At 43.3% G+C, this 26199-nt stretch overlaps 2 protein-coding genes across 2 annotated transcripts in view; both read right to left on the bottom strand.

Annotated features, from left to right (window-relative positions):
* The window catches only part of dgkza (diacylglycerol kinase, zeta a), a gene marked incomplete at its 5' end in the record, with an annotated part of 102408 nt that extends 92909 nt beyond the window's left edge, over window positions 1-9499 (bottom strand). The window contains one exon of the mRNA XM_080023889.1: window positions 9198-9499. Coding sequence (XP_079880015.1) covers window positions 9198-9499 — 302 coding nt within the window. The remainder of the gene's footprint in view (window positions 1-9197) is intronic.
* A 14731-nt stretch (window positions 9500-24230) lies between these two features.
* On the bottom strand, window positions 24231-25226 carry LOC307247766 (trace amine-associated receptor 13c-like; the record flags this gene model as incomplete). The annotated part of the gene is made up of 1 exon (XM_080023888.1): window positions 24231-25226. The coding sequence occupies one exon, from the start codon at window positions 25224-25226 to the stop codon at window positions 24231-24233; it is 996 nt and encodes a 331-aa protein (XP_079880014.1).
* Between the last annotated feature and the right edge of the window lie 973 nt (window positions 25227-26199).

The raw sequence follows: 26199 nt of genomic DNA, 5'->3' as shown, positions 1-26199 counted from the left end.
GGATAAATAGAGTATCAGTATGACTTAAGTTCGAGTTGCAATAATCCTTTTTTTAGCCTTTTTTTATTTATTTTAAAGACCCTGTGTAGGCCTGTCACGATAACTAATTTTGTTGGACAATAAATTGTCCCAGAAACAATTGCAATAAACAATATTATTATAGTTTATTTTAAGTTTTTAATTAAATCAATTGTTTATTTATTTATATTTATTTTAAGACCATTTTTTGCCACTGGTATAATGATTACATAAAAGCATAAGAATGCAAGTACACCCTTTCAAAAAAAAAAAAAAAAAAAAAAAAAGCAATGAACTTTTGATTCTTAAGAAAATTCAGACTTTGTAATGTGAAAAAATATTACAATATCCTATTAATAAAATCATCAATATCAATATCCTAAATAAAAACATAAATAAAAACACACAAGCAAAACCAATAAATAAAATGGAGTCTTGGGCTCGAGTAACACATTATCTTCAACTGGTTCACTGTGTGTGTGTGTGTGTGTGTGTGTGTGTGTGTGTGTGTGTGTGTGTGTGTGTGTGTGTGTGTGTGTGTGTGTGTGTGTAGGAGCAGCCCGAGCCCCGCCCACAGTGAAACTGACAGAGTGGAGGAGGACAGAAGCAGCGCGACCAGAAATGACAGCAAACGTGTCTCTGCATAGTTTCTTTTTCTGTTCATTAGGCTCCGTTACATTCATTTGCAAAATGGTTTAAAGGTTTAATGGTTTACATTATATGTATTTGTGAATAGTGATACATAATTCCTTGCATAACATATTTTAATTAACTTCAAAACAAACCAAATATAAATATTAGTTATGGATATATAAAACGGATTGATGTTAGGAGCAGGAGAAAGTAACAAGTCGTTTTGATAATAAATTCCCACGTGACTTGAACGCAGCATCTGTACAATGGCAGAGTGTCCACCGTGGATCCTAGTGTAGATAACACTCTGCCAGGAACTATGATCTTGGTCACTGTGAAAACCCCAAAAGATAAAGAGGAGATCACGATTTCAGAGGATTCTTCTGTCGCCCAGGTACTGTTCAGGTTTTGTCACGTTGGTACTTGGAGTATGGGCGTCCTTCCCCGCGCTACGAAAAAACGTTGGGTTTTTTGACGCTGTGTAAACAAACAGGCAGGTCAACACAATGGGCAATTATCGAGGTTAGAAAAATGATTGAGGTCGTGCCCATATATTGTACAATAAGTCGATATAGTAATATTGTAATCGCGACAGACATAACCCTGTGCAGTAGATTGGACCCTGTACAAGATAAGCAGCGGTATCTCTGCATCCGTCGTTTATGAAGGTGGGGTTGAACGGCGGAGCAAAGGCTTCAACCAGTTCAGGAAGAAAAAGACAAAACACAACAACTACACCACAACTACATCTCAGAGAAAAAAGGTATTTTGAGTCACAAAACAGATTACTTAAAGAAGATGACAAGCTATTAGAACCCAGAGGGAGCACCTGGTCCAGCAGATAATCCCTAACCGTCAGTTATTATACTTGTGATAAAGGAAGACATCGCCATCACAACCTTCCCCTAAAACAACATTGTAGAGGTTGTACAATAAAGATAAAGAAAGATCACCTGGTTGCATATTTAAATGGAAGGTCTCAGTTATGAAAGCAAACTTGAAATTTTAATAAATGCAAAAACTACAAATGTTAACCCTAGGTTGACTCTTTAAGGCAGTATATATATTCTACTTTACGCCTCACCTTATTTAAGAATAAGGGGGATGGTAGCTCAGGCGGTAGAGCTGGTGGTCTAGTGATCTAAAGGTTGCTGGTTCGATCCCAGGCTCCTCCTGCTAGCATGCTGTAGTGTCCTTGAGCAAGACACTTAACCCCTAATTGCTCCTGATGGCTGCGTCCGTCAGTCATTGAACAATTGTAAGTCGCTTTGGATAAAAGCGTCTGCTAAATGTAATGTAATGTAACAACAAGCAGTAATGTTTTAACTAGAACACTGTATGTGTTCTAGTTTGTACTACTTTGTTTGTTCTAGTTTGTAATGTACTCTCTTTCTCTTAACTGCAATTTCAACACAAAGCCTTTATATCAAAAGGGTCGGTGTCAGTAACAATAATGGTTATCATCATGACAGGGATAACTAGCTGTGATTTTAATATCGTATTTCCTATCCTCTCATGTGCTAGACCGCTACATGTCTTTACGATGTAGGCCTAGACACGGAATTTGTCCCCTGACTTTAACCCATCTCGACGTCTAGATTGGCTTTGTGATGTGATTCTGGCTCCAGGGGACCAACTTTAGTTCTGGAGCCAGTGGCAACGGTCAACTACCAAGGGCAACGGCAGTTGCACCTAACACGCGTGTCCACTGGTGTGGGAGGAAATTGGCGCAGTTGCTGTGAGGCTAACAGTGCTTACGCTGCTGCCATGTGTATCAAGCCGTGGAGGTCAGAGCTTCTTTGAAGGCAAACACTCCTAGTTCTGGCTCTTTTAAAAGGCTCAAAGATAGACAGATACTACAGAAAGATCTATTTCACAAAAGGGCTATGCATTGTGTGCTATCACCGGGTGCGTTGCATTACATTTCACTGCATATATGTATGGAAGTATGTATATGTATGTGACAAATAAAAAATCTTGAATCTTGAATCTTGAATATACTACAGGAGCATATTTACTACTGCTTGTACCAATATTACTACACACTGTTGCTATAGACCAGGCATGGGCAAACCACGGCCCGAGACAAAATCTGGCCCACTGAGCCTCCATCACCAGAGACACGCAGAGTAGAGGGGGGCTGGGCGGGTATCGATGGCTATAAGCATAACCAGCCTGAAGGGCACTCGCGCAGAGAGCGCAGTGCTTTTATAGTCGTCAAATTGTCTGTTGCAGTATTCTCAGAAACCACAGGGGGCAGTAGAGAGAAAGTATGACGATGAATGAGAAAAATCATTTTATTTGGACGTGCCATGCATTCACACTTAGCATGCGAACAACTGACCTATCAGCCCTGGATACGTGGGCCATGCATTCACATCATTTGGGCAATCAGGTGAAGCCCTAGCTAGCTGTGAGATACCCTCAGATTACACGATGGCCGAGGAAAGAGACAAGAGCAAGGAAAATGTACCTGACGAAGACCTTGTGGTAAAAAAGAACAGCACTTCTGCTATTATATTGGATTCAGGAGAGACGATCTGTTACAAACACAGGTGCCGTGGAAAACACGCCGAACAGTTGTGGCAACTTCCAGAGGAAACACAACCAACCGCCATCACCACCTGCAATACGACCATACGTAAAGAACTACACAAACAATTCAAAACAAGCCAAACCACAGAACCACAAACGTTGAGAAACAGCAAATCTAAAACCTTGTCATCAATATCATCATGACAGTCCATTTCTCAGAGTTTTGCAAGTGTGACTTCCTATGACAAAACATCCAAAGGCCGCGAGAAATAACAGAGGCCATAACTTGTTTTTTTGGCTCAGAACACGATGCCTATAAACAGAGTGACCAGAGACGGTTTTGTCAGTCTTATAAACAAATTGGACCGAAGATACCAGATTCCATCAGGGAATCATTTTTCCTAAGTTGCCCTTCCAAAAACATACGACACGTGCGGAAAGAGCGTGGAATTGGAGCTGGGTCGAGTTGAACGCCAAGCCTGTACCACGGATGTTTGGTCCAGTCCAATGACAGAGCCCCACATCAGTCTCATTTACACTTCCTGGATCAAGACCTTGAACTGAAATCACCATGTCTACAAACAGCCTACTTCCCCGGAGAACACCCTGGACTACGTGAGGCTTTGGCCAGTTGGCATTTGCATCAATACCAACAACGGGTCAACGTTGTGAAGGCCACCAAACTCAACCACTGGGTCAGACTTCCGTGTTTTGGCCACAGGATGCATCTTGCCATTGGTAAGTGTAAATGATTACATTTTCTTTACGGGCCTTTATTGTTATCTATTGCAGTCTTATTTTGGAACCCGAACAGACCAGATTGAGGTGATTCAGGCACGCGTGTTTCACGACCTAATGTTATTGTTTTCAATTGTATTGTCAAAGAGAAGAGAAGCCAAAGATTGAGTTCTCACAGGCTTCATTTCACCAGAGTCTGACCTTTCCCGAAGAAGAGGGGGAAAAGGGGGCTGCAGAGTTTCAGAGTAGGCACACCTCATACATTGACAACCTGTGTGTCAATTGTTTTGTATGTAGCCCATCGATGTTGAGCTCATGCTGACAAGTTAAACTGCAACTAAGTCATAAAATGGGAGTCTGTCTCATAGTCCTTGAATCATTACTTTGTAATTACTGTAGTTAACTCGTATGTAGCCCCTGAATGTGTAATAATTGAAGCTATTTATGCAGTCTCTGAATTCTTACTTTGTAATTATTACAAAACAGTTCTATTTTGCAGTTAGGCTACAATTATTACTGGTAGGTTCAAATATTTTTTTCAAGCGTCTTCATGTCCAGAAAATGCTGTTCAAGATGACAGCCGCATTGCCCGTGCTGCTAGGCTTTGCGTAGAAAAATCGGTGGGACATCTCTCCCAAAGCTGGAAGCAGAAGATGGCACTGAAAGAAGCACAACAGGAGCACAACGTCCCAGAGCACTCACTCATCACAGAATGCCCAACCAGGTGGGGCTCGAGGCAAAAGATGATTGAGAGGATCTTGGAGCAGCGGCGGGCCATATCTGCTCTCGGCAGACCGAAAAACACGGCATTTGGTCCCTTCCTGGCAGCACCTGGATGAACTTGGGTATGTAAACCTGGCATTACACCCTTTGCAAGAATTTAATAACATTTAATAGTGTAACGCTGTGTCTGTACGACTGTGGGGGAGGTTTAAGTTCATTACTTGGTCGTTATACGCTGCATAAGTTCTTCTGATTGGAGGGTGGGAGGTGTCCCGGATAGTCGGTAATTGACCCAGGTGTCTAGGTGTCTGGGTCGCCAGCGGAGAGTCAGAGTGAGAGAGGAGAGAGGGAAACGAGGCAAGCACCTGATGCGTGTGGAAGTAGAGTGTCTGAAGAGAAGTTCGAAATAAAAAGGGACAGGGCCACCCCAGGTTGTTATACCTCCTAATGAAAACGAATACATCTAAAATAAAAACACCCTGTTTTTATTTGTTTTGTTTGGACACAGGGGTACCGGGGACATGCAGTGGACTGGAGATAGCTCCCTCTGCATTATTTTATCTACTGTCCCAATCCAAGGCGGAACGGGACAGTCCTTAAGTTGTGTTCAAAATTTCTGCTTCATACAAGTAAGAAAACAATGAAAACAAATAAATCAAAAATAAAAACACAGGAAAACTGGCACGGGAACCACCGCAAAAGAAACTTCACTCCACTAACCTAGACCACACACTAGGCATAGGGTTTGCGGGACGTGGGGTGCGAGCTACGTGGATAGGGATGTGGCAGGTGGCTGCGATCTTGTCCGCTACACTCCTGCCCTGCTGTGCTCAACATCTGTCCAGCAATTTTAATACCACTCATATTAGCTTAGAATAAATACACACCCACACAAATCTTACTCCATACAACAGACCACCAGACCAGGGTCTGCAGGGCAGGAGGGGCGCAATCAATTCGGGTTCGACATGCTTGGATGGCTCGCACCCCCCAAACGGCGCAATTTTAACTGCATTTACCAACAGAACACATTGAGCACTGGGGTTTCCTGGGTGGGGGGGGCGCTGGTGGGTTGGTGTGGGGGTGTGGTTAGCCGGGGGGGGGGGGGGGCTAACGGGTGGGTCCCACGCCGGCTGGGTTCGGGTCCTGGCAGCTTGCCTATGTTGCCGGAGCAGTTTCTGGCCTGCTGCGACCTGCGCCATGCGCCATGTGCACTTCAGGGGTGCAGGGTCTCGCGCTCTCTCTTATTGGTTTAGGCTCCTCGGGGCAATGTGTGAGTGTTGCTCCGAAGGCTCCCAGTTTCTTAGGGTTTTGGGGGGGGGGGGGGTCTTCTGTGGCTGCAGGGCAGGGTGCTCGGAGCTTTCCTGCAGTCGTGGAGTGTCTGTACGGCTGCGGGACTCGGGGTTGGCTGTGGGGCCTTTTCCGTTGCTTGGAGGCGCTACGATTTAATTCCGATCTCATAGACCAGAACAAAAAGGGACAAGATGAGATGCGCGTGCACAGACACACCCACACCCACACCCACACACACACACACACCTGATTACATCCTTCTCTGGTAATTCCCCCCTCTTGGAGAAATAATGATGATTAGTTGTTTATAGACCAATACCTTACCATGGTAAGATAATGCTTCAGAAGCGTTCTTGTGTAACAAAAAAGCTGTGCTCTTCTCATCTCAGAGGTTGTCCGCAGGACAGAGTTATTGCAAGCTGTTCTTGATGATTAAAAAATGAAAATAAAGAGTTGCATTGCAGGTTCAGATGTTCAACTCCACTTACAGATTAACTCTGTCCAACACTATGCCAAGCTGCTGACAGCACAGGTTAAAAAAAATAATAAACTCCAACCCAATTCTCTTAGTTATGTTTACGTTTTTCATTTTCCATACAAGTAAGAAAATAAGGAAGCTAAATTGAAATCCTTTTCTCAATCCCTGTTCAGACTGAACCCTGAGCTGTGTCAACGTGCCGTTCAGAGCTTCAACTGATTATTATATTACGTCATATATTACTATATCAGAATATATTAGATATTATTATCATCGCATTATTATTATTATTGCATGATCAAAATTATCAGAATTATCAGTTTCTCCAGCAATTCTCCGGCCATTATCTCTGCGTTAATGGGCCATTCCGCAGCCCCCTGCTGGTACAAATAGTAGCAGAGTATCTTCAGCTGTTTCCAGTTGTGATTGCGCTGCCAAAGCATTGGCTAATATAAAGTATCTACTTTTCTGCAACTATGATCAGAGACAAGTTTGAGATATGAGATCTTAGAGACATCCACTCTGCCTGAGTTCTACGCCACTTTGAGCGAGGTCAAGTTTCCAAACACAGGACAACTGGCTCAAAATAGGTTGGTCCTCTTTGGATCCACCTACATCTGCGAGCAGACCTTCTCAATCGCAAACGAAAGTCAAAACACAAATAAAAAGGGTTATGAAAATAAAGTATTGTCATATAACCAAATGTGTTTTGAAGCAAAATGTACAGGTTTAGAAACTTGACTGTGGAGAGACAAAAACTGAAATATAAAATGACTATATGCACTGACAAGAAAAGGAAGTTAGTCTAAATGAATAAAATAAATATGCAAATGGCACTATTGATAAAACATATCAGCTTCTTATGCACTTACAGTAGTTGCCATATTATGGCCTTCAAACCCTATCAGACCCTTGGACTAAAACGTTTACCCACCGCTGCTAAAAACTATGTGTACTTTGTGTACCCGCCAATATTGGGCTCACTAGTTTGCATAGCCAGCTGCACTCGTGTTGCTTCCCGTTAACTTCTTCATATGTAAATATATTTTGTTTCATATATTTAAATCTCTATTTGTCTTGCTGTATTCTCAACTTGTGAAATAATATTAGTGCAATGACACTGGTATTACGCTGTACAGACTTTAATAAAATAGTTACATAGTACATAGTGATAATTCATATTTATAATTTACACCCTATATACCCATAACAATAATTTATCCTGTGCATTCTGTATGATTGTTTATTGTTATATATATATGACTCTCTGTTTTGTATTTTTGGGGTGGCCATTTGCATATATTTGTCAATTTCATTTTAATTGTATTATTTTGTATTTTATTTTTACTTCACTTTCTTCATTCTATTTTAAATCTCCATTTTTTCAGGCTGTTGAGCTTTTTCTTATGATAATGGTCTGTAGTGAAATGGACCCAACCCCCAACCCCCAACTCCCCCCGGAGGATTGGTATTATCTTGTACAGGATCAATGCAACAAAAAACATAATGTGTGCATGTCATTCAAAAAAATTGGGTAAAGAACCTCTGTCAGAAAAATTCTTTATCAAACCAAAAATGTTTTTTCTTGGACATTGCTCAGAAGAACTGCATTTGGTTCCAGTTGGCACCTTTATTTTTTCTGTTTCCTATGAATTCTGAGTAATCCTTCACAAGAGCAATTTAAAAATAAACTTTTCCAGCCAGTGGACTCCTACCCCCTCAGCAAGGTCATGTTGGCTTCATCACCCTGATGACCCCCGTGTACAGGAACACACACACAGACACAGACACACTTGCACAGTGTCCAAAAAGATCCATACATCACCCTTGGGCTCCTCAGCTATGTTTGTATGCGCTTGTGAGAAGATGAGACCAATCATTTTCAAGTGTCCCACCATATTGCGCATGGCTGTCGTGGTGTGTGTGTGTGTGTGTGTGTGTGTGTGTGTGTGTGTGTGTGTGTGTGTGTGTATGCGTGTGTGTGTGTGTGTGTAAAAACAAGCATTTAAGCATGAGGAATTAGACATTTTAAAAGAACAATTAGGCAAAATTAACTGTCAATTGGGTGAACACATTTTAATGGAGTAGACTTCTAAAACGGTAGAGTAGAACTGTTGAAAGTCTGCAGCTACGTCTTTCCCTAGATGCTCCTGTCATTGCATTCTTTCAGCCCAGATAAGCAGAGGAGTCTGCACGTCCCAGTCCTGACACCCTGTGGCCGGGAAAGGTATACTTCTTAAAATCAACCATTTTCAGCGAAACGGCCAACACCTTTGGACGCTTTCACTCCTTCGAGGTGTATAATCATATCCAATATCAACATTGGAGTCGACATATTTCACCTTAAAATGTCTACTTATGAAATAAAAATTCCAACTACCGCTCACCACACTGAACTATTTGTTCGTGTTGAGTACAGGAGATCACACCAAGAGCTCTCTATCTTTTGAAACCACACGGCTGTAGACATTCCAGAATCAACAGCCTTAAGGTCATATCTTCTCATCATTAATTCAGACTAGAAAACAATGACCGAGCCCTTTGAGAAACAAACCAGCTTCTGACAGTTGACCCCACGCTCAAGGCAGTCACTTGATCTCTCAACTCCCTAGTCCAGTTCGGTGATCTGAGGTGCTCTGCTAAATCTTGCCCTCACAATGCATGGTGGACACTACACTTACCAGCGTAGTGTGCAGTGCTTACGTGCGAGGCTTTTCGGAAATATTAAACACGACTTTGGTCTGTTAAATACAATAGTTATGCGGGGGAGGGGCCTTACCTCCGAGTGAACAGCCCGAGGCCGCTGAAGGTCCTGGACGAGCCTGTCCGCCCGTCGTTCCTTTCCCAGACGTAGTAGGGCAGGGAGGGCACCGAGACGGGGGACGAGGACAGAGACATCTCAGACGAGGAAGATGTAGAGCTGGCCTCGTCGTCATCGTCATACCCTTCTCCTCCTCCTCCTCCCACGACTCCTGTATCCTCGACTTCAATTTCGGCCTCACTTTCCGGCGTCTCCGCAGCCTTTGGTGCCAGCTCAATATCACCCTTGAAACCAGAGTGGGTTCCCTGACCAGGCTCCATGACGGTCCGGGTGGTTGGCTTCGTTAACTAGGTTTCCTTCAAACTTGGGATCCTCTCTCATGTCTGGTCAGGAACAGCCAACGGCAACGTCCTTCATAGTCCAAGGATCTGCACGCCTTGTTATCCTCTACGTTTTATATGGACAGGTTCTTTTTTTTTTTCTTTTTACCAAAAAAAAATAAAAGAAAAAAAAGGAAGGACGTTCCAAGGGTGATTCTGGTTTATTCTTAAGGGGTTTGAAATCTGCTGTGTGACATTCAAGTCCGCCTTGAGGAGTCTTTCCAAATCTACTCAGAGGCAACTTCACAAACAGCGTGAACTCGAGTTTGATCCAAAAGTTTAACTCCAAACATCGGCTCAGTGGTGTGCTGAAAGCAATGGGAATCCGTCAACATAGTCGTGACTTTGAGCAAGGCATTTCAAAACCCACATTTGGGCAGCAGGCGGCCACGAGGTGATACTGGTCGCCAATGAGCCAAATAACTATAATAAATCACAAGTGACGTTGATCACTGCATTGCCAACAAGCAACAGTCACAACAATACGAGGACGACAGACAGTGCTGCACGGAACTAAATCAACAGAACTAAGAGGCAAAGGTCGCTACTCCACAACCTCCGCGGGGTGTTTTCAGTGTCGGGAGGGGATTAGCTTCACTGATGAAGGAGAGATAATCCCTGTCCCATGTCTTACTCCCACTGCCCCCTTACTGTGCGTCTTTTCTCGGTCCGTCCCTGTTGGCAGACTTGCATCACAGGTGTAGCTGCGATGTCTGAAATCCAATGTTTTGCTGCGGAATGCAGCGCGACTGTGGTTGTTTTTCAGCGCAAGAGCCTCACTTCCGATCGTTTTAAGCCCTCTTGTCCCACCTCTCTTCCCGTCCTCTCTCGGTACTCTGCTCGTAGCGCTCCTTTGCAGTCGCTGACGGTAAAGCTCCGTTTTAGTAGGGGGGGAAAGAAAAGTTACACAACTATAGTATGACACTCGATTCGCAAACTCGCGACAACCCCTCGTTATCTTACTCACTCCCCCCCACAAACACACACACACACATACACACATACACACACACACACATGTATAGGCGCTTCCTGGTTTTAGCCGGGTAAATCCAGGAAGTGGGACAAATCAAAACAAATAGGACCCGGCGTTTACTAGTCCTTCACACTGCCCGAGTAAAATTGTCACGCTCACACGCCGCGAATGCAATCATGCAATTTTACTATTTCCAATAAAAAATAAAAAATAAAACATTTAGCCACACAAACTACTACACAAACAAACTGAAATCAAAGTAATTCGAATATAAGCGTATCAACTTGTGCTTATTTCACTGCAAACCGACTCTGTAAATCAAAACAAACAGGACCTCTCATATAGTTGTCCCTGTAGATGCCCAACTGAAACCCTCACGCTGGTTGACTGGCGGGTTGCCTGTCGCCCCACACGGTGGCGCAGTGCAGCAAACATACCCGTCATTTTCTTTGGTTTACTTTTATGTTTATTGTCACCTTTTAAATAAAGGTATCCTAACCAATGACCTGTGCCTTTGCACAAATTCATGAGAAATGGCATCCCTAATTGTGTTCTATTATTATCTCTGTCCACCAACATTTACTTTTCTAGAAGACTAAGAACCTTGTATCACTATTATGATTTTCTCCGCGTAGGGGAAAGAAAACATATATATCTGTATGTGTTTATGGTTTCGCCCCCTAAGTGTAATTGAATGCTATGAAACTGCTGTGTCCAGGTGTATTCCCTGAGTTAGATAACATTATATAAAATGAAATAACACTTTATTAATCCCCCGGGGGAGATGCAGGATATTATTCCCACTAACCTTGTTCTTGAATGGGTCAAAAAAAAACAAGCAGCATATTCAGCAAAGTCACATAATAAGCCGGACATCACTGTCATTTGATCATCAGTTTATGTAATGTTATAAGATGTTGATGTAGATCTTCTGCCTCACACTTTGGTGGTTGGGGGCGATCTAATGAATGCATTCAGAACCTTTTAAGGGCACAATTTACGTGGCCTTGGTCAGATTAAAAACTGCCACTCGCTAAAAAGCGTAATCCCGTGCATTTGCACCACGGCACGACTGCAGCCACATCAGGCTGCAAGCTCCATATAGATTATGTTCGCTGTGGTGAATCTACAACTTCCGTGAGGGCGTCATTCTGGGAACCTGAATGGGTCTCGCAGTCGTACTCATCCATTATGCTGGAGTTTACTTACAGGTCAAAACATGTCACTGTCAGCTCTAGAGAACGATTTCTGTAGTGGCAGAGATGTCAAAGGAAACACACCCAGGTATATTCATGTATTATAAATGGCTGCAGGGGGTGTCAAACGTGTGACACTGTAGTGTTTCACCACACGTTACCTTTACTTGGACGGGCCACCCAGGTATATAAGCGGCTCCCAAAGTTTATCTCGTGACCCATTTTAGCAAATATGAAAAAAATGTATCCATCCCAGAGAACAACGCCATCTACGATCGATTAACTAGTGGACGATGTGCCCTTGCTCTCACCCTCCCGTCCCTGTTCATTCTGCTATCGGGGGAAGGCTCTACTGACAATCACACGTGTTCTGCAGAGAAACACAGAGGGAGAGAGAGACCTTCTCTGGTATTACGTTAGCAGAAGACGCGGACACAGCGCATATTTTACAAGCACGGACCAGGCAAAGCAGCTCTTTGGCAGGTCCAGTGAGGTAGGAACAGCAGCATGACCCAATGTGATAGGAACAGCAGCAGGTCTCAGTGTGGTAGGAACAGCAACAGGTCTCAGTGTGGTAGGAACAGCAGCAGGTCTCAGTGTGGTAGGAACAGCAACAGGTCTCAGTGTGGTAGGAACAGCAGTAGGTCACAGTGTGGTAGGAACAGCAGTAGGTCACAGTGTGGTAGGAACAGCAGTAGGTCACAGTGTGGTAGGAACAGCAGTAGGTCACAGTGTGGTAGAGGTAGAGGCAGGTGCAGGCCACCAAGCAGCACAGTTCCAAGTATCCCACTCACTGAGAGAGACATAGTATGACAGAGCAAAGAGAACTCCACCGTTTAATTGTTATACGGACAATGCACTATTTTCAGATTCCAAGCATCGCAAATCACAATGGAGCAAGCCAATGAACTGAACTCCTTTTATGCGCGGTTTGATTTTCAAGGCTGGCAACAACACCGCGAGCTAGTTGGAGTTACACCGCTGGGGATGGGCATGCACTCTGTCTGAGCATGACGTCAGGGGGGCTCTGATGCGTGTGAACACCAGCAAAGCTGCGGGCCCAGATGGCATATCTGGGCGAGTACTGATGACCTGTGCTAACCAGCTAGCCCTGGTGGTCACTAGGATATTCAACACCTCCCTGTCCAAGTCAGTGGTCCTGTCCTGCTTCAATTAGAATTAGAAGAATCTTTAATCATCACAAGACACGCCGCACTACAACATATGCATACACACACACGCACATGCCTTTGGATGGCGGCCAGTGAAATGTGGCCGTCCGGTGGCCCTCACCTTGATGGTTATGAAGTGCTTCAAGAGGCTGATTAAGTACTACATCAGCACCTCCCTCCCCGGCACCATTGACCCGCTGCAGTTTGCATACCGGCCGAACAGATCCGCAGACAACACGGTCTCCCAGGTACTGGACACCACTTTCACGCACCTGGACGGCCGGAAGGGGGGCTATGTGAGATTCATGTTCATTGACGAAATTTCAGCTTTCAATACCATAATCCCCACCAGACTGGCTGTCAAGCTGCAGGAGCTAACACAGCACTCCGCTGTGTGCCTGGATCCTGGACTTCCTCACAGCCCGGCCCAAGGTGGTTAGGGTGAGGAGCCACGTCCAGCACCCTCACCCTGAACACAGGATCCCCCCCAGGGCTGCGTCCTCAGCCCCCTACTGTACTCCCTGTACACACATGACCGTGGGGCCAGGTCCAGCTCAAACACCATCATCAAGTTTGCTGACGACACCGTCGAAAGGCGAGGCAGCGTCTTTACCACCTCAGGCAGCAGAACGGCATTTGCTCAGCCATATTTGTAACAAAATGTATATTTGTAAGAATAAACACATATTTTTAGGAATGTTTTGCATAATGGCCAAGCAACACAAGCCTCCAGTAAAGAAAGTCCCCTAAAAACTGACTTTCATGGACGTTGGGGCTCTTGCATTCCGCAAGGATTGTGTGGCGCGCCCCATCTCCTCAGGGCCTCATAAAGAATCAGGCCTCACTTGCATCAGGTATATCTTTTTTTTATGTATAGCTTATTTATACAACTATTAACCATGTTTGGCCCATATTATTTATTTACCCCTGGTCTAGTCTATTCAGTGATGGCCATCATAGGGGGATTGAAATGTCTTTACTAGCGATTAAAGAATGAGATTGCTCACCACACTAACTACACTAAGCTGTAAGTCTACTTTAGCTCAGCTTTTAGGTTGTGATTACTTTGACAAGCTGAAGGTAAACCAATTACAAATTGATGCTTGTGAAACCAATAACTTTATGCACATGTGGACCAAAGAAACAATTACCAATCACACAGAATAGTGGATGAAAATTTGGAGATTGTTGCACAGAAAGAGTTACCAATTGTGGAAGAGATAAGGTAATCGATGTTATCGTTGACGAAATGACAGATGTGTGACACTTTTTAATACGTGTGAAAACCTATAAATGTTATTGATTAGGTACCTGGATAAAGAGGTGCTGACAGCATTGTTGCTGTCATCAAGTGTACTGTACTACAGAAGGAGGAGCTCTCAAGAGTCCGGTTCTATGGACTCGGGACAGACAGTGCGGCGTTGATGACGGGTATGGCGTTTATTGCTAAATCTGGTAGATTGTGTGAAAGTATTGTCGACTGTTATTTAATACTAGTCAAGTCAACTTTATTTGTATAGTCCTTAATTACAGTTACTGTCTCAAAGGGCTTTATAGGTACACATTTAACAAGGGAAACAAAATGACACCCCCAACACTGAATTTACACCTTAAACCTAGGCTGTGTAAATGGAGCGGTAAAGCAGCTCACAGACAGTTTTTCAAAGCTGGTTTCTGTGGTGTGTGCTAGATTGGCACGGGCATAATAATATGCCTCAAATGCTATATATGATATATGGCTACCTCCAGGGACCGTCTAGAGGAACTGCACCTGTTCTCTAGAAACGGCGCAATTGATCAGCCACACTGAGACCTGCCGACACAACTCTCGGTCTGAGCGACTTTACAGTAAAGGTGCGTTTCCCACAATTTTCATAAGACTTTTGTGGTCATATTATCTTACAATTACGCGGTATGCTCTGTTGCCCAGCCTTGGCTAATCTCTGAAGGACAAGACGCAAGCTCATATCATGCAGCTACTGGCCAGTGAAAACAGTGAATTGGCAGAAATATACCCAAACCTCTAGCCCTCTAGCTGCAGCAGGGCTGGTCATCCCTGTGTCCAGTGTAAACTGCGAGAGAGATTTCTCAACCATGAACAAGGTCGGTGAATTTAATCTTTCTTTCGGTACTGAATATATTTTGCAACTAATTTCTGTATAGTTAGTTTAAAGCCAAGTGTGATCCGTGTTTCAGGTCAAAACTGACCTGAGAGACAGACTGAAAGTGGAGCACCTGGCTGCATGTCTGCGAATATCAATAAATGGACCGGCAAAGGTGTTCCCATATGCATAGCTCTTCTTTGAAAAACCTAGAGAAATTAAGTGCTCTGACAAACAGTGCCATCTTTCTACACACTAACTTCTTCTTTTTATTTCTTCTTTTAACTTACTCTTACTCTTCCCATGTCGGTAGATGGGCGTTGGATCTGTGAAGATCCAACCCCCCATTTTAATTTATAGAAATATTCAATAAATTAAAATATTGTGTTGAAGGTCACATGTATTTGTTATTTGCACATGGAGTAGACCATTTTTGTGCCTGCAGGTAATGCCGGCCCTCTCTGCCTGCTACCACCACAACTATATTTCAGACCTGTGGGATCACATTGTATCGTATACAAATCCACTCATTTTCCGTCCTCCCATTTAGCTTCAGAGATTAATAATAGCAATAATATTATTACTACTACTAAAAATAATAATAGACTAATAGTAATAATAATAACTGTATACAAATAACATAATAATAATAATAATAATAATAATAATAATAATAATAATAATAATAATAATAATCACTAGTTTCATACTTATTCGATTATGTGGTTCCTACTGGCCTGCCTCAGCCCCATGACCTGAGAATCTAATCACATTTGGATCTATAATCATCATAAGAACCCGTCATTAGAGATTGTTTGCAGCTAAAATTGTTCATTGCGTGTACCTGAGCGCCAACCCTTTCAGTATCAGCGTGTGAATAGAACTCAGCCAAATTGGATCATTTATCCCATGCAGTCACAGTGGCAGAGCTCCATGTACACAGACGTCCACAGACCTCACCACTCTGACACATCCCGTGCGCCCACACGCAGAACTCAAGGACCAGCTCTCACACACACACACACACAATACTTCCAACACATCCATTGTTCCTACCAGCCGCATCCCTCCCTCTTATCGCGTCTCTGCTGCTTCTCATCCAGCGCCCACACTTCGTTTACATGACAAATAAAGTGTCGCGGGTAAGAGAGTTTCAATTATCAAACGGCGACTAGTGACCTAGTTTTCGTTTCGCTCGCAGAATCCATACATTCATGAATAAATAAAGGTGTAAATCAGGTTTTGAAATGGGATACATTATAACTTCAGTCCTGAAGCACCTAAAAACACAATAGACAAATAGCCTGGCCTGTTATAGATAGACAGACAGATCGATAGATAGGTAGATAGATAGATAGGTAGATAGATAGATAGACAGATAGACAGATAGACAGATACAGATAGATAGATAGATAAATAGATAGATAGATAGATAGATAGATAGATAGATAGATAGATAGATAGATAGATAGATAGATAGATAGATAGATAGATAGATAGATAGATAGATAGATAGATAGATAGATAGATAGATAGATAGATAGATAGACAGATAGATAGATAGATACATAGATAGATAGAAAGATAGACAGAAAGACAGACAGATAGATCGATAGGCAGATAGACAGACAGACAGATAGGAACAGTAAAAGTATTAAAAATAGTGAAAGCGTTTGTGTGTGGGACCTGGGGGGGTTGGCTGAGTCAACAGTAGATGCTCGACAGTGTAATGAGTCAGGCTGTTGCACAAGCGTTCTGCAGCTATTTGGATGGATGACTTCCCCGCAATTTGAAAGAAGGTCTGCATTTGAAAACATTGTTTTGTTTTGCATGACCCAGAGTCAAAATGTGTAGAGTAATTATTATTACTATTCTGACAAAGTGATTATTTTTGCATAGATATAATGACTATTACCAAGGGAAGAGATGAGGGAATCCACAGTGACAACACAGGCCAATATCAAACATCTGTCGTGCAAAACAACAGATTTGCTCTAAAAGAAAATAATCTGTTGTTCATCCAGAAGAGAGGGACGGGGTTGTCTATTCTACTTCCACTCCACCACTAGCTTGACTCCACTCTCTCACAGCTCTACCACTGCTCTACTCTAACTCTACTCTATGTAGTCTCTACATCGTTTGTACTCTACCTCTGCTCTACTCTACCTCTGCTCTACTCTACCTCTACGTAGTCTGTACCTCGTTTCTACTCTACCTCTGCTCTACTCTACCTCGACCCTGGCTCTACTCTACCTCTACTCTGCGTTACGCGAGTGCATGGGACAGAGAATGTTCCTTCTCCAGATGCAGAGAGTGTAGGACAGGTGGAAAATGACCACACTGATTTAATAACATTGGGTTAGGGTTACTGTGCCGGGCACACTTCCGCCTGCCTCTGCCCAGTCCATCAGGCGTATATTTACTCATTTCGATATTTATTGCCTTGTTTATTTATTTCAGGATTTATTTCATAGGCCGATTTATTTTTATTTGCATGCCATGTCCACATAATCCTCTTTGTGCGTGCAAGTGCAGGAGCTGTGTCTGTGCGTCGCTCCGTGCACTGCTGCTCCCCGGCGCGGGGGGATGCGGACCAGGACCACACCGGGTGACTTCAGCTGGTCTGTCCCTTGCCCCATCTATTCCGGCATTATCATGGCATGTGTGAAAAGTGGCAAGACGGAACTTTTCCTGGATGTAGCTGCATGTGTGAATATTCATTGAATATTGATAATCACTAGCGGTGCCGGAAAGATTATTCCTGTAATTTACCGGGAACTATGTGTGAAAGGGGCTTGCCTCTACTCTACTGTACCTCTACTGTACCTCTACTATACACTTCCTCTCCTCTACATCTATTCTACCTCTACCTCTATTCTACCTCCACTCCACTCTCCCTCTACCCCTACTCCACTCTACTCTACCTGTACTCTACGTCTAATGTGCTGAACTTATAAAATGGCTCCTCAAACGGAATCCCTCCAACTTTCTCCAGCATGAAACAAAATCAAAGCAGCGTAAACTCCATTGAAAACGGCTGACTTCACTTTTGACTGCACTTCGATCTGCGGAATCAATTTTGATCCGGAATATTCTGAGGCTGTTCTGTGCTAAACGTCCTCTGCGCAGACACGTGAAGATTATTTGAGGAACTAATTGAGAACCAGGCCAGATAAACCCAGAAAGAACAAGCCAGGTCAAGTCAAGAAGTTGGTTATTTGTCGCTCATCTTGTTTTTTCCAGTACCTGACAATTGCTATAATTTTCTGATACATAAAATCATTCACGATAGTTAAAAGGGAATGTATTAGCACAGAAAAATCCATGGTACATCAAATGCCGGTAGCAGTAGTCCCCCCACACACACACACCAAATAGCCTCCATTGGCTGCGGAACAGGAGCACAGCAACATTATTGATTAACCTACTTGTCCACCACTGACAAACACACACGAAAACATTCAGTAGCACCCAAAACACTCTATCCATCTGTCCGTCCGTCCGTCCGTCTATCTATCAATCCCTTTATCTTTCTATTCAACATATGCAGCAGTTTCTGTGGTACACCCAGGATCACACTGCTCTCACACACACACACACACGCACACGCAGGTTGTGCTGCAGTGCCACAGATATTACAAATCTTATATAACTGATCTTGTGTGTCAAGAGAGTTGAATGCTGTGCCAACCTAACGCACTCTTGCACACACCCACTCACCCACACGCACGCACGCACGCACACACACACAAACACACACACAATCCAATCTGGATTACTGGTATAAGGGAATTGGGCTGAGATTATGCTGTAGTCTGTGTCTTTGGCCTCGGGTTATTTCTGTGTCTGCATCCAGCAGACAGGCTGTGGGAGATTTAGGCAACCCTTAAAACTAATTACAAAAAAAACATAGACAAGCTGAAACAAATACATGATGAAAACACACACAAAACCCTTGAAAAATCATTGCTTATTTTACAATTCAGGCAAAATAAGCCTTTTCCTTCCAAAAATAATATTTTTTCTAAAATGGTTATTCCTCATATTTCTCAGTGCAGTAGAGTCACATAGTAGAGCACCTCTCTCTCAGCGGCTCCACTGTTCTAAGGGCAAAACTGATCTGGAGTAGAACTGTACATGGTAAACACAGTTCAGAGCCCAGAGCTACATTTGGGAAAACTAACATTTAGAGCAGTTTATAGTTAACCACATACAAGCCATTTGGAAAACTGTTTTCCTGAGTGATACATGCATGTATCAGCACTAACTCCTGAGTTGAAAAAGTTGCATGTCACAAATTAGAAAACACAAATGGAGACAATTGGATAAAACGTTTGTCTCGTTGAAGCAAATGCTTTTTACACGCTTCACATGGCGCTTGCGATTATAATTGCACCTTGACCCCCCCATAGACAATGGAAAATCAGAAAAAATAAATTCACAAATTGGACTACAATTTGCTGCTACAACCATCGGTTTTGTCTTCTTTCTTTGTAATTGGTTGTCAACTGGTGGGCAAGATTTTACACACTCACTGGCACAAATGCTAAATGTAAATCATAATGCTAGCAAAGGTTGGGTCTCTGGCAATGTCAGCATGCACAGTGCTGCAGCAGTTTGCCTGTAATGCAAAGCGAATGGGAGACGCATGATACCGAGTGCTAGAGGTGTTTTCACAATAACATAGAACAGAAATAGGAACCGGAGTTAAGCGTTAAATACGCCTTTCAGTAGAAGGTTAGTAATGCTGCAAAGCTTGCATTAAGATCAAAAATAAGACTCAAGACTTGGTTTTGCAAACTTCGCAAATACCTCCCCAAGCTTGGGTTTGGAATAATCTCAATATTTTATGCAGTCACAAAGTATTCCCCTCCAGGCGATTCAAGACCAATTTGGGGACATTCCAGTTGTGTGTCTGTTTCCCCGTCTTCCTCCTTACCTGTAGGAAACCTGCTTTCTCATTGTCAGCTGGAGAAACTCTGACTCCATGTTGGACACCAACAGCCTGGCCCTGTCGGGCCCCTCCGGCTCTTCCCCATACGTCTGCAATACAGAGCGAGTAATTAGATCAGAGTGATTACGTAGAAAGACCGTCGGAAGACATTGACACACCTGTGACATCACCCGTGGGTTTCCGCAGAGACGACCTGAAACATCACGTACGCATCTCTCACCGCCACCTTGGCAGGAAATTGGAGACTGAGCTATCTAAAATTCGGGCAGCTGGCGAGAGTGTCAGTGTGCCGGAGTGGAGAGTGAAACCACCAGACGGTCAGAGGAAGTGACACACACACCCACCTTGCTCAGATGGATAAGAGAGATGTGTCAATCATGGCAAATACAGTACAAAATAACCCCCTCTTTAAGCCTAAATAACCTCTTCCTGTCTTCCACTCAGTCGGAGGTTTTATAGATCCAGCTTCTATAGCAGCCATAAGCAGGGCTGGGAGAAGGAAGCCATGTTATCATTACCTGGGGAGGGCGGGGTAAGTAATTACAACTTGATTTTTTTGGAGGTGTTTTTTTTTTTTTACATGTTTTGAATAACAGTTGAATCGTATTTAAGTTAAAATTACTTTTTGTTGTTGTTGTTTTGCAATTGCCGCAATACATCCACAGTGTAAGCAGCAGCCACCTCCAGCAGGTTGTGTCATTAGGAAGCTGTGCAACTTCCTCTTTCTGAGCTCAAAGAGAAAAAAAGAACAGAAGAGCCGATTTGCAGAAGTGCAAAAAAAACAAAAAAAAACGCCTGTTAAATGCACGGTTTCCAACCATTTTCCTTTTTAAATAAACTGTGACAATGTAGTGAGCTTCTTGTTTTCGAAAAAAAAAAAAGGAGCTTAACCTCCGATTTCGAAAACAGTTTGAATTTGGGATCTGGGATGAAAAGCTCAGATTATTACGTTTTCACTCTGTAGAATGTCACGTGTTTCTTACTGTATAGTGATATAGGTGCGCATATATATATATATATATATATATATATACACACACACACACACACATCACAACCTAACCAAACCTAACCTGAGTTAGGTGGAGGACGCCGTAATAAAGGAATAACGAAGTGTTTACCGTCATATGAGAAAGAGACTTATAGAAGGGAAGGGGGGAGATGGCGGGGGACCCACCTTATTACTCCCCCCCGGGGTGACCCGCGGACCCGGCGCGCCTTCCTCGCCCAGGAACACGTCGTCCTCCTCGGCCAGGTTCTCCAGCCCGGGCCTGTGGCAAGCCACCGCGCCGTCCGAGTCGCTGGAGCTGCGCGTCTCGCCGCAACTCATCCCGGAGCGCCACTTCCTGACTTTGCGAGCCGGCCCGCGTTACTTCGGAGGATCCGATGAGATGCGTTCACCACTTCGATCCTTCCCTGCTCTGTCTGTGTCGGGAGACGCGGCGCGGGTGAAGGCAGCTTGCCTCCGAAATCAGCGTCTTAGAAATAAATAAATAAATAATAACAATTAAATAATCAAATAAATAAATAAATAACTCGATAGATAGATAAATAAATATATCAGTAGAAAAATAAATAGATACATACGTGCGCCTTTTAGCTTGCGCCGTTCCTTGCCGTAGCACCCGCCGAAAACGTCGCTTTCGACAGTTCTACTCTATCCGCTTCTGTGGCGAAAAAATACACAAATAAACGTGTCACCGCGGTCAACCGAATGGAGATGAATGAAAATGGAACGCGTGCTTCCTTAGAATAATGCCGGCCGGGACACAGACGGCGATGGCGCTCCGCAGAACTGCAAGAGGTCGCTGGAAAGTCTCAGTCTCAAAACATTATTCCCATCTGATGTTGTTATTGGGCTAAACTACCTTCCCCCCCCCCTTCCGATCACTGTTATTGATGGACTTAAGGCCTACAGGAGATTTCCCAAAACATCTCCCTCCCTCCCTCTCTCTCTCTCTCTCTCTCTCTCTCTCTCTCTCTCTCTCTCTCTCTCTCTCTCCCTCTCTCCCTCAAATAGGGGCAGACGTGAACTTGTGGAGAGGAGACTTATTTTTATCTCAACAAGCGCCGAGAACTAGGCTATTTTATATATTTTTTTATTGTCCCGTTTTATTTGGATTTTATTTTCCGTCCTTAGAAGGCTTTTGAGAGTCTTGTCAGTGTGCGATATGCATAACACAATATGTCCGGAAATGATGAGTAAATGAAATATATATAAAATACAAATGTATTTTCTTATAAATATTCCAACAGACAACTAATATAGAAAGCAAAGTTTATTACAACAGCTATTATATGGAATGAGTGAGGAGCTGGAAACCTCCCCTCCATGCGGAGACCCAACAGGTGGACGCTCACCAGTGATGGGCGGACCAAGCCTCGTTTTTGGGGATGTCTTCCGGTTTGCGCCGAATTAAAAAAAACAAAAACGAATGCAACATTGACATCTGGTGGTGTGCAGAAATGAGAGCAGCCGCTTTATACCTATCACCCCTATTGTACCGGCCGGTTTGTTTTGGCTCCCAGTTCGTTTGAGATGGAAACGTTAAAGTGGTAATCCGTAAAAAAAAAAAAAACATGATAAGAAAAGTCTTCAAACCTCACCTATCTAATATCTTTTTTAACTGGCACTTTTGAGGAACCAGTCATTCAATGCATTTGCATTATCTATCTGTTTGTCGGTTGTGGGGCCCATTTCCCCTGGCCAGAATGCACTTGATCGGGCATACGAGAAGTGAAAAGCAGCGAACCGTACCAGTGGATGAAAAAATGCCAAGAAACCAAAAACAAATCAATAGATCTATAGAGAAGATGGCAGAGTTATTTGTAAACCCAGGTATATGGACACTTTACGTGTGGCATGTTTACACTTTTAAATCTAGTCTAGTCGCCCAATGTATTGGAAAATTACATGAAAAATACGTGAAAATATGATTTACTATGTGATGCATTCAGCCCTTATCAGTGATGCAAAGGGACTGTCGATTGTTCAGACAGCCCATTATTTCGCAACTCTAGTAGTCTGAAAAATGTCGCCTTAGAGATGGATAAGTTTAGGTATAATGTTAGAGATGGTTCATTTTAGATATAATGTTAGAGATGGTTAAGTTTAGATATAAGGTTAGAGACGGTTAAGTAAATGTATAAGCTTAGAGATGGTAAGGGTTAGGGTGTCATCCATGTCCAATGGGACATTTTCTGACTATTTGGGAATCGTAATAATGGGCTGTCGGAACAATTGCTTGGCACCAATGCATCTGAGTACGCTTTTGAGCGAGCATTAATTTTAACAGTGTAGCTTGTAAAATATGACCAAAGCCAGTTTGCCACCTCATGTGTAAAAATATGGCCTGTATGGGCTTATGTATTTATTACCCTGAGACACATCAAACAAGACTTTTACTAAATTTGGTTTATTGTTTTTTTTCCTTCTAATTTTACACAATGTTGTTTCAAGAATGCCATGACTAAGGTAGAAACATGCTCCTTGTAAACCTTTTTTTTAAAGAACGCATTTAGCGATACAAACACGCATGTCTATTATTTCCATACTCATACTCTTTGCCAATAAATATCAATATCCTGTCTGGTTGTATCATTCATTCACATTTACAATACATTTGTGTAATATTGGAGGGGTGAAAAATCTAAGACAGCATATTGTTGAAGAAAACTCAGTCTTCTCTCAGGTTCACTTTGAGGTTTAGTGATTTTATATTTTAACTGATACGTGTATGGAGAGAAAACAATAACACGACAGCAACTCTCCAATCTCATTGTCTCTCACTAGATATTCACCTTAAATGGGTTTTATAATAGTCCGCTGAAGGACTATAGTGCCTGTAAATGACCACTATATTATCATTATAGGTCATTATATACAAACAATTAAACAGTTATGATGTGACATTTTTATTCAATTTTAATTATATCCCTCAAAGTTTTTTGCTTTAAAGGAGAGACATAAACCTGTGGGGATGGTAGCTCAGGAGGTAGAGCTGGTGGTCTAGTGATCCAAAGGTTGCTGGTTTGATCCCAGGCTCCTCCTGCTAGCATGCTGTAGTGTCCTTGAGCAAGACACTAAGACACACCCTAATTGCTCCTGATGGCTGCGTCCGTCGGTCTTTGAACAATTGTAAGTCGCTTTGGATAAAAGCGTCTGCTAAATGTAATGTAATGTAATGTAATAAAAAAACAACAGTTCAACCATGGACCCCATAACCGGGCATTACAACAAATGATAATGAAATGAAATATCTGAATATATCTTAAAACATCTGGGCCTCACAGGAGTCAGGTTTTAATATCTTTAGAGTGACTACGAGTTTCATTGCTTTTCTAAACCAGGGGTAGAAGAAAGCGTAGATCAGTGGGTTCAGACAGGAGTTAATGAACAACAACCAGGTCACAAATACAGATGCTGACCCAGTGTTGGATGTGTTCTGCCCCGAGAATGCTGGGTAATAGTACGGACAAAAACAGATGAGAAACACAACAACAACCACGCCCAGGGTTCTAGCAGCTTTCCTTTCTGATTTCCTTGCCACCACAGTCCCCCCGGTGCCCCGGGTAGACACAGTTTGAGAAAGAATGTGGCGCGCCTGGGAAATAGCCACCACAAACACCCTCGTGTAGAGAACAACCACCACTGTCACAGGGATTAAAAAGGTGATCATCAGGTCAACAGCCCCTGTAATGTATTTAATGACCATTACACAGTCGCCCTCACAGGAACTGTTCTTCCAGGGCGCTATGAGATTCTCTTTCAGAACCAGACAGTTGTAAAGAACAGAGCACACCCAGCAGAGGCAGATGGAGATTTTAACCCTGCCGAGGGTAACAGTGGCAGGGTAGCGCAGAGGGTTGCAGATGGCCACGTAACGGTCAACAGATATTAACAACATGTTCCCCACAGAGGCAGAGGTCAGGATGAAGCTTATTGTGTAGGAGAGGGCACACACATGGTTACCTAGGAACCAGCAAGCCCCGATTGTGTGGAGGCCTTCGATGGGCATTGTCACCAGGCCTACGAAGATGTCAGAGCAGGCCAGGGAGAGCAGCACCAGGTTGGTTGGGGTGTAGAGTTGCCTGAAGTGGGTGATGGAGATGATGACGAGCAGGTTGAGGGCCACAGTGAGCAGTGCCATCAATGACAGAACCGTGTAGAGCAGCGTGGCCTCAGCTCGGGAACGCCGGATCCTGCTGCAGGAGGTGTTGAAGAGTTGTGGGAAGCAGAGTTCGGCCTCCTCAGAAGAAGTCTCCATTGTGCAATGAATGTAGAGATATAGGGGAAAGGACATATGAGGTGAAGAGGTCCGTGGTGAAGTGGCAATCAGTAATGAGGAGAGGAAAAAAAATTGTGAAAGCCTGTCAGCTTTCTCCCCAAACACCTCCATTACGCAGCTTACTTATCTTTCATGCCAAATGTCCCTCCTCCCATTTCTTCCCCTTTCCTCCCCCTGTCTTGGCCCTGCCTTGCCCTCTCAAGAGACTAGGAGCCTACTGTGTGGTGGACAGGGCACTAGGGGCATAGAGGGCCAGGGCATGGCCAATTGGGCTTCGGTAGACAAGGCATGACCGTGTTTCGCCATCGTGACCTCATGACATGACATCCAAAGGCCACACCATTATACGACTGTTAGCTCAAATGAAACCAAAATTAATCTGATTAGATTGTAATTTTGTACACTCAACCTTTCCACACCAAAGATGTCTGTACAATGTGTTTAAAAGTGCATAAAATGTTTCTCTAAACACCCCCCTCCCCACCCCACCCACCCCATTCAAAATGTCATGATTGCAATTCAACAGTTATGACGCACTTTAACCGAAAGAGAAATGTATATGATTCTTAAAACTGACTCTGAGTCAGTTGTTTTATTTGTCTAACTTAAATGTCCAGCTGATGACATTTTGCATTCAACTAATGCAGCCACAAATAAAATTGCACCATGCACTCAGGGGGCTACATGTGTTTATGCATGAATTACTGTGTTTTTCCAACACCTCTTAATGGATAGATGTCTCAGTGGGCAGACACTATCACAACTATGACTGAAAGAGTGAACATGGACCAAGGTGTGAACATATTCCTCTGTTGGATAGAAACAACAGTCATTAGACATAATGATGTGTTTGTTTTGAAACATTAGGATGGGAAAATAGTCTCATGGGCTTTTTGTAGTCTATGTGGGGTTTTCTTATGTAAACAGCTGTCGCATAAACTTTAATATATGG

The sequence above is a fragment of the Zeus faber genome (genome assembly GCF_960531495.2).
Source record: "Zeus faber genome assembly, chromosome: 2".
NCBI classification, from domain to species: Eukaryota; Metazoa; Chordata; class Actinopteri; order Zeiformes; family Zeidae; genus Zeus; species Zeus faber.
This window is presented reverse-complemented; position numbering and strand designations above follow the sequence as displayed.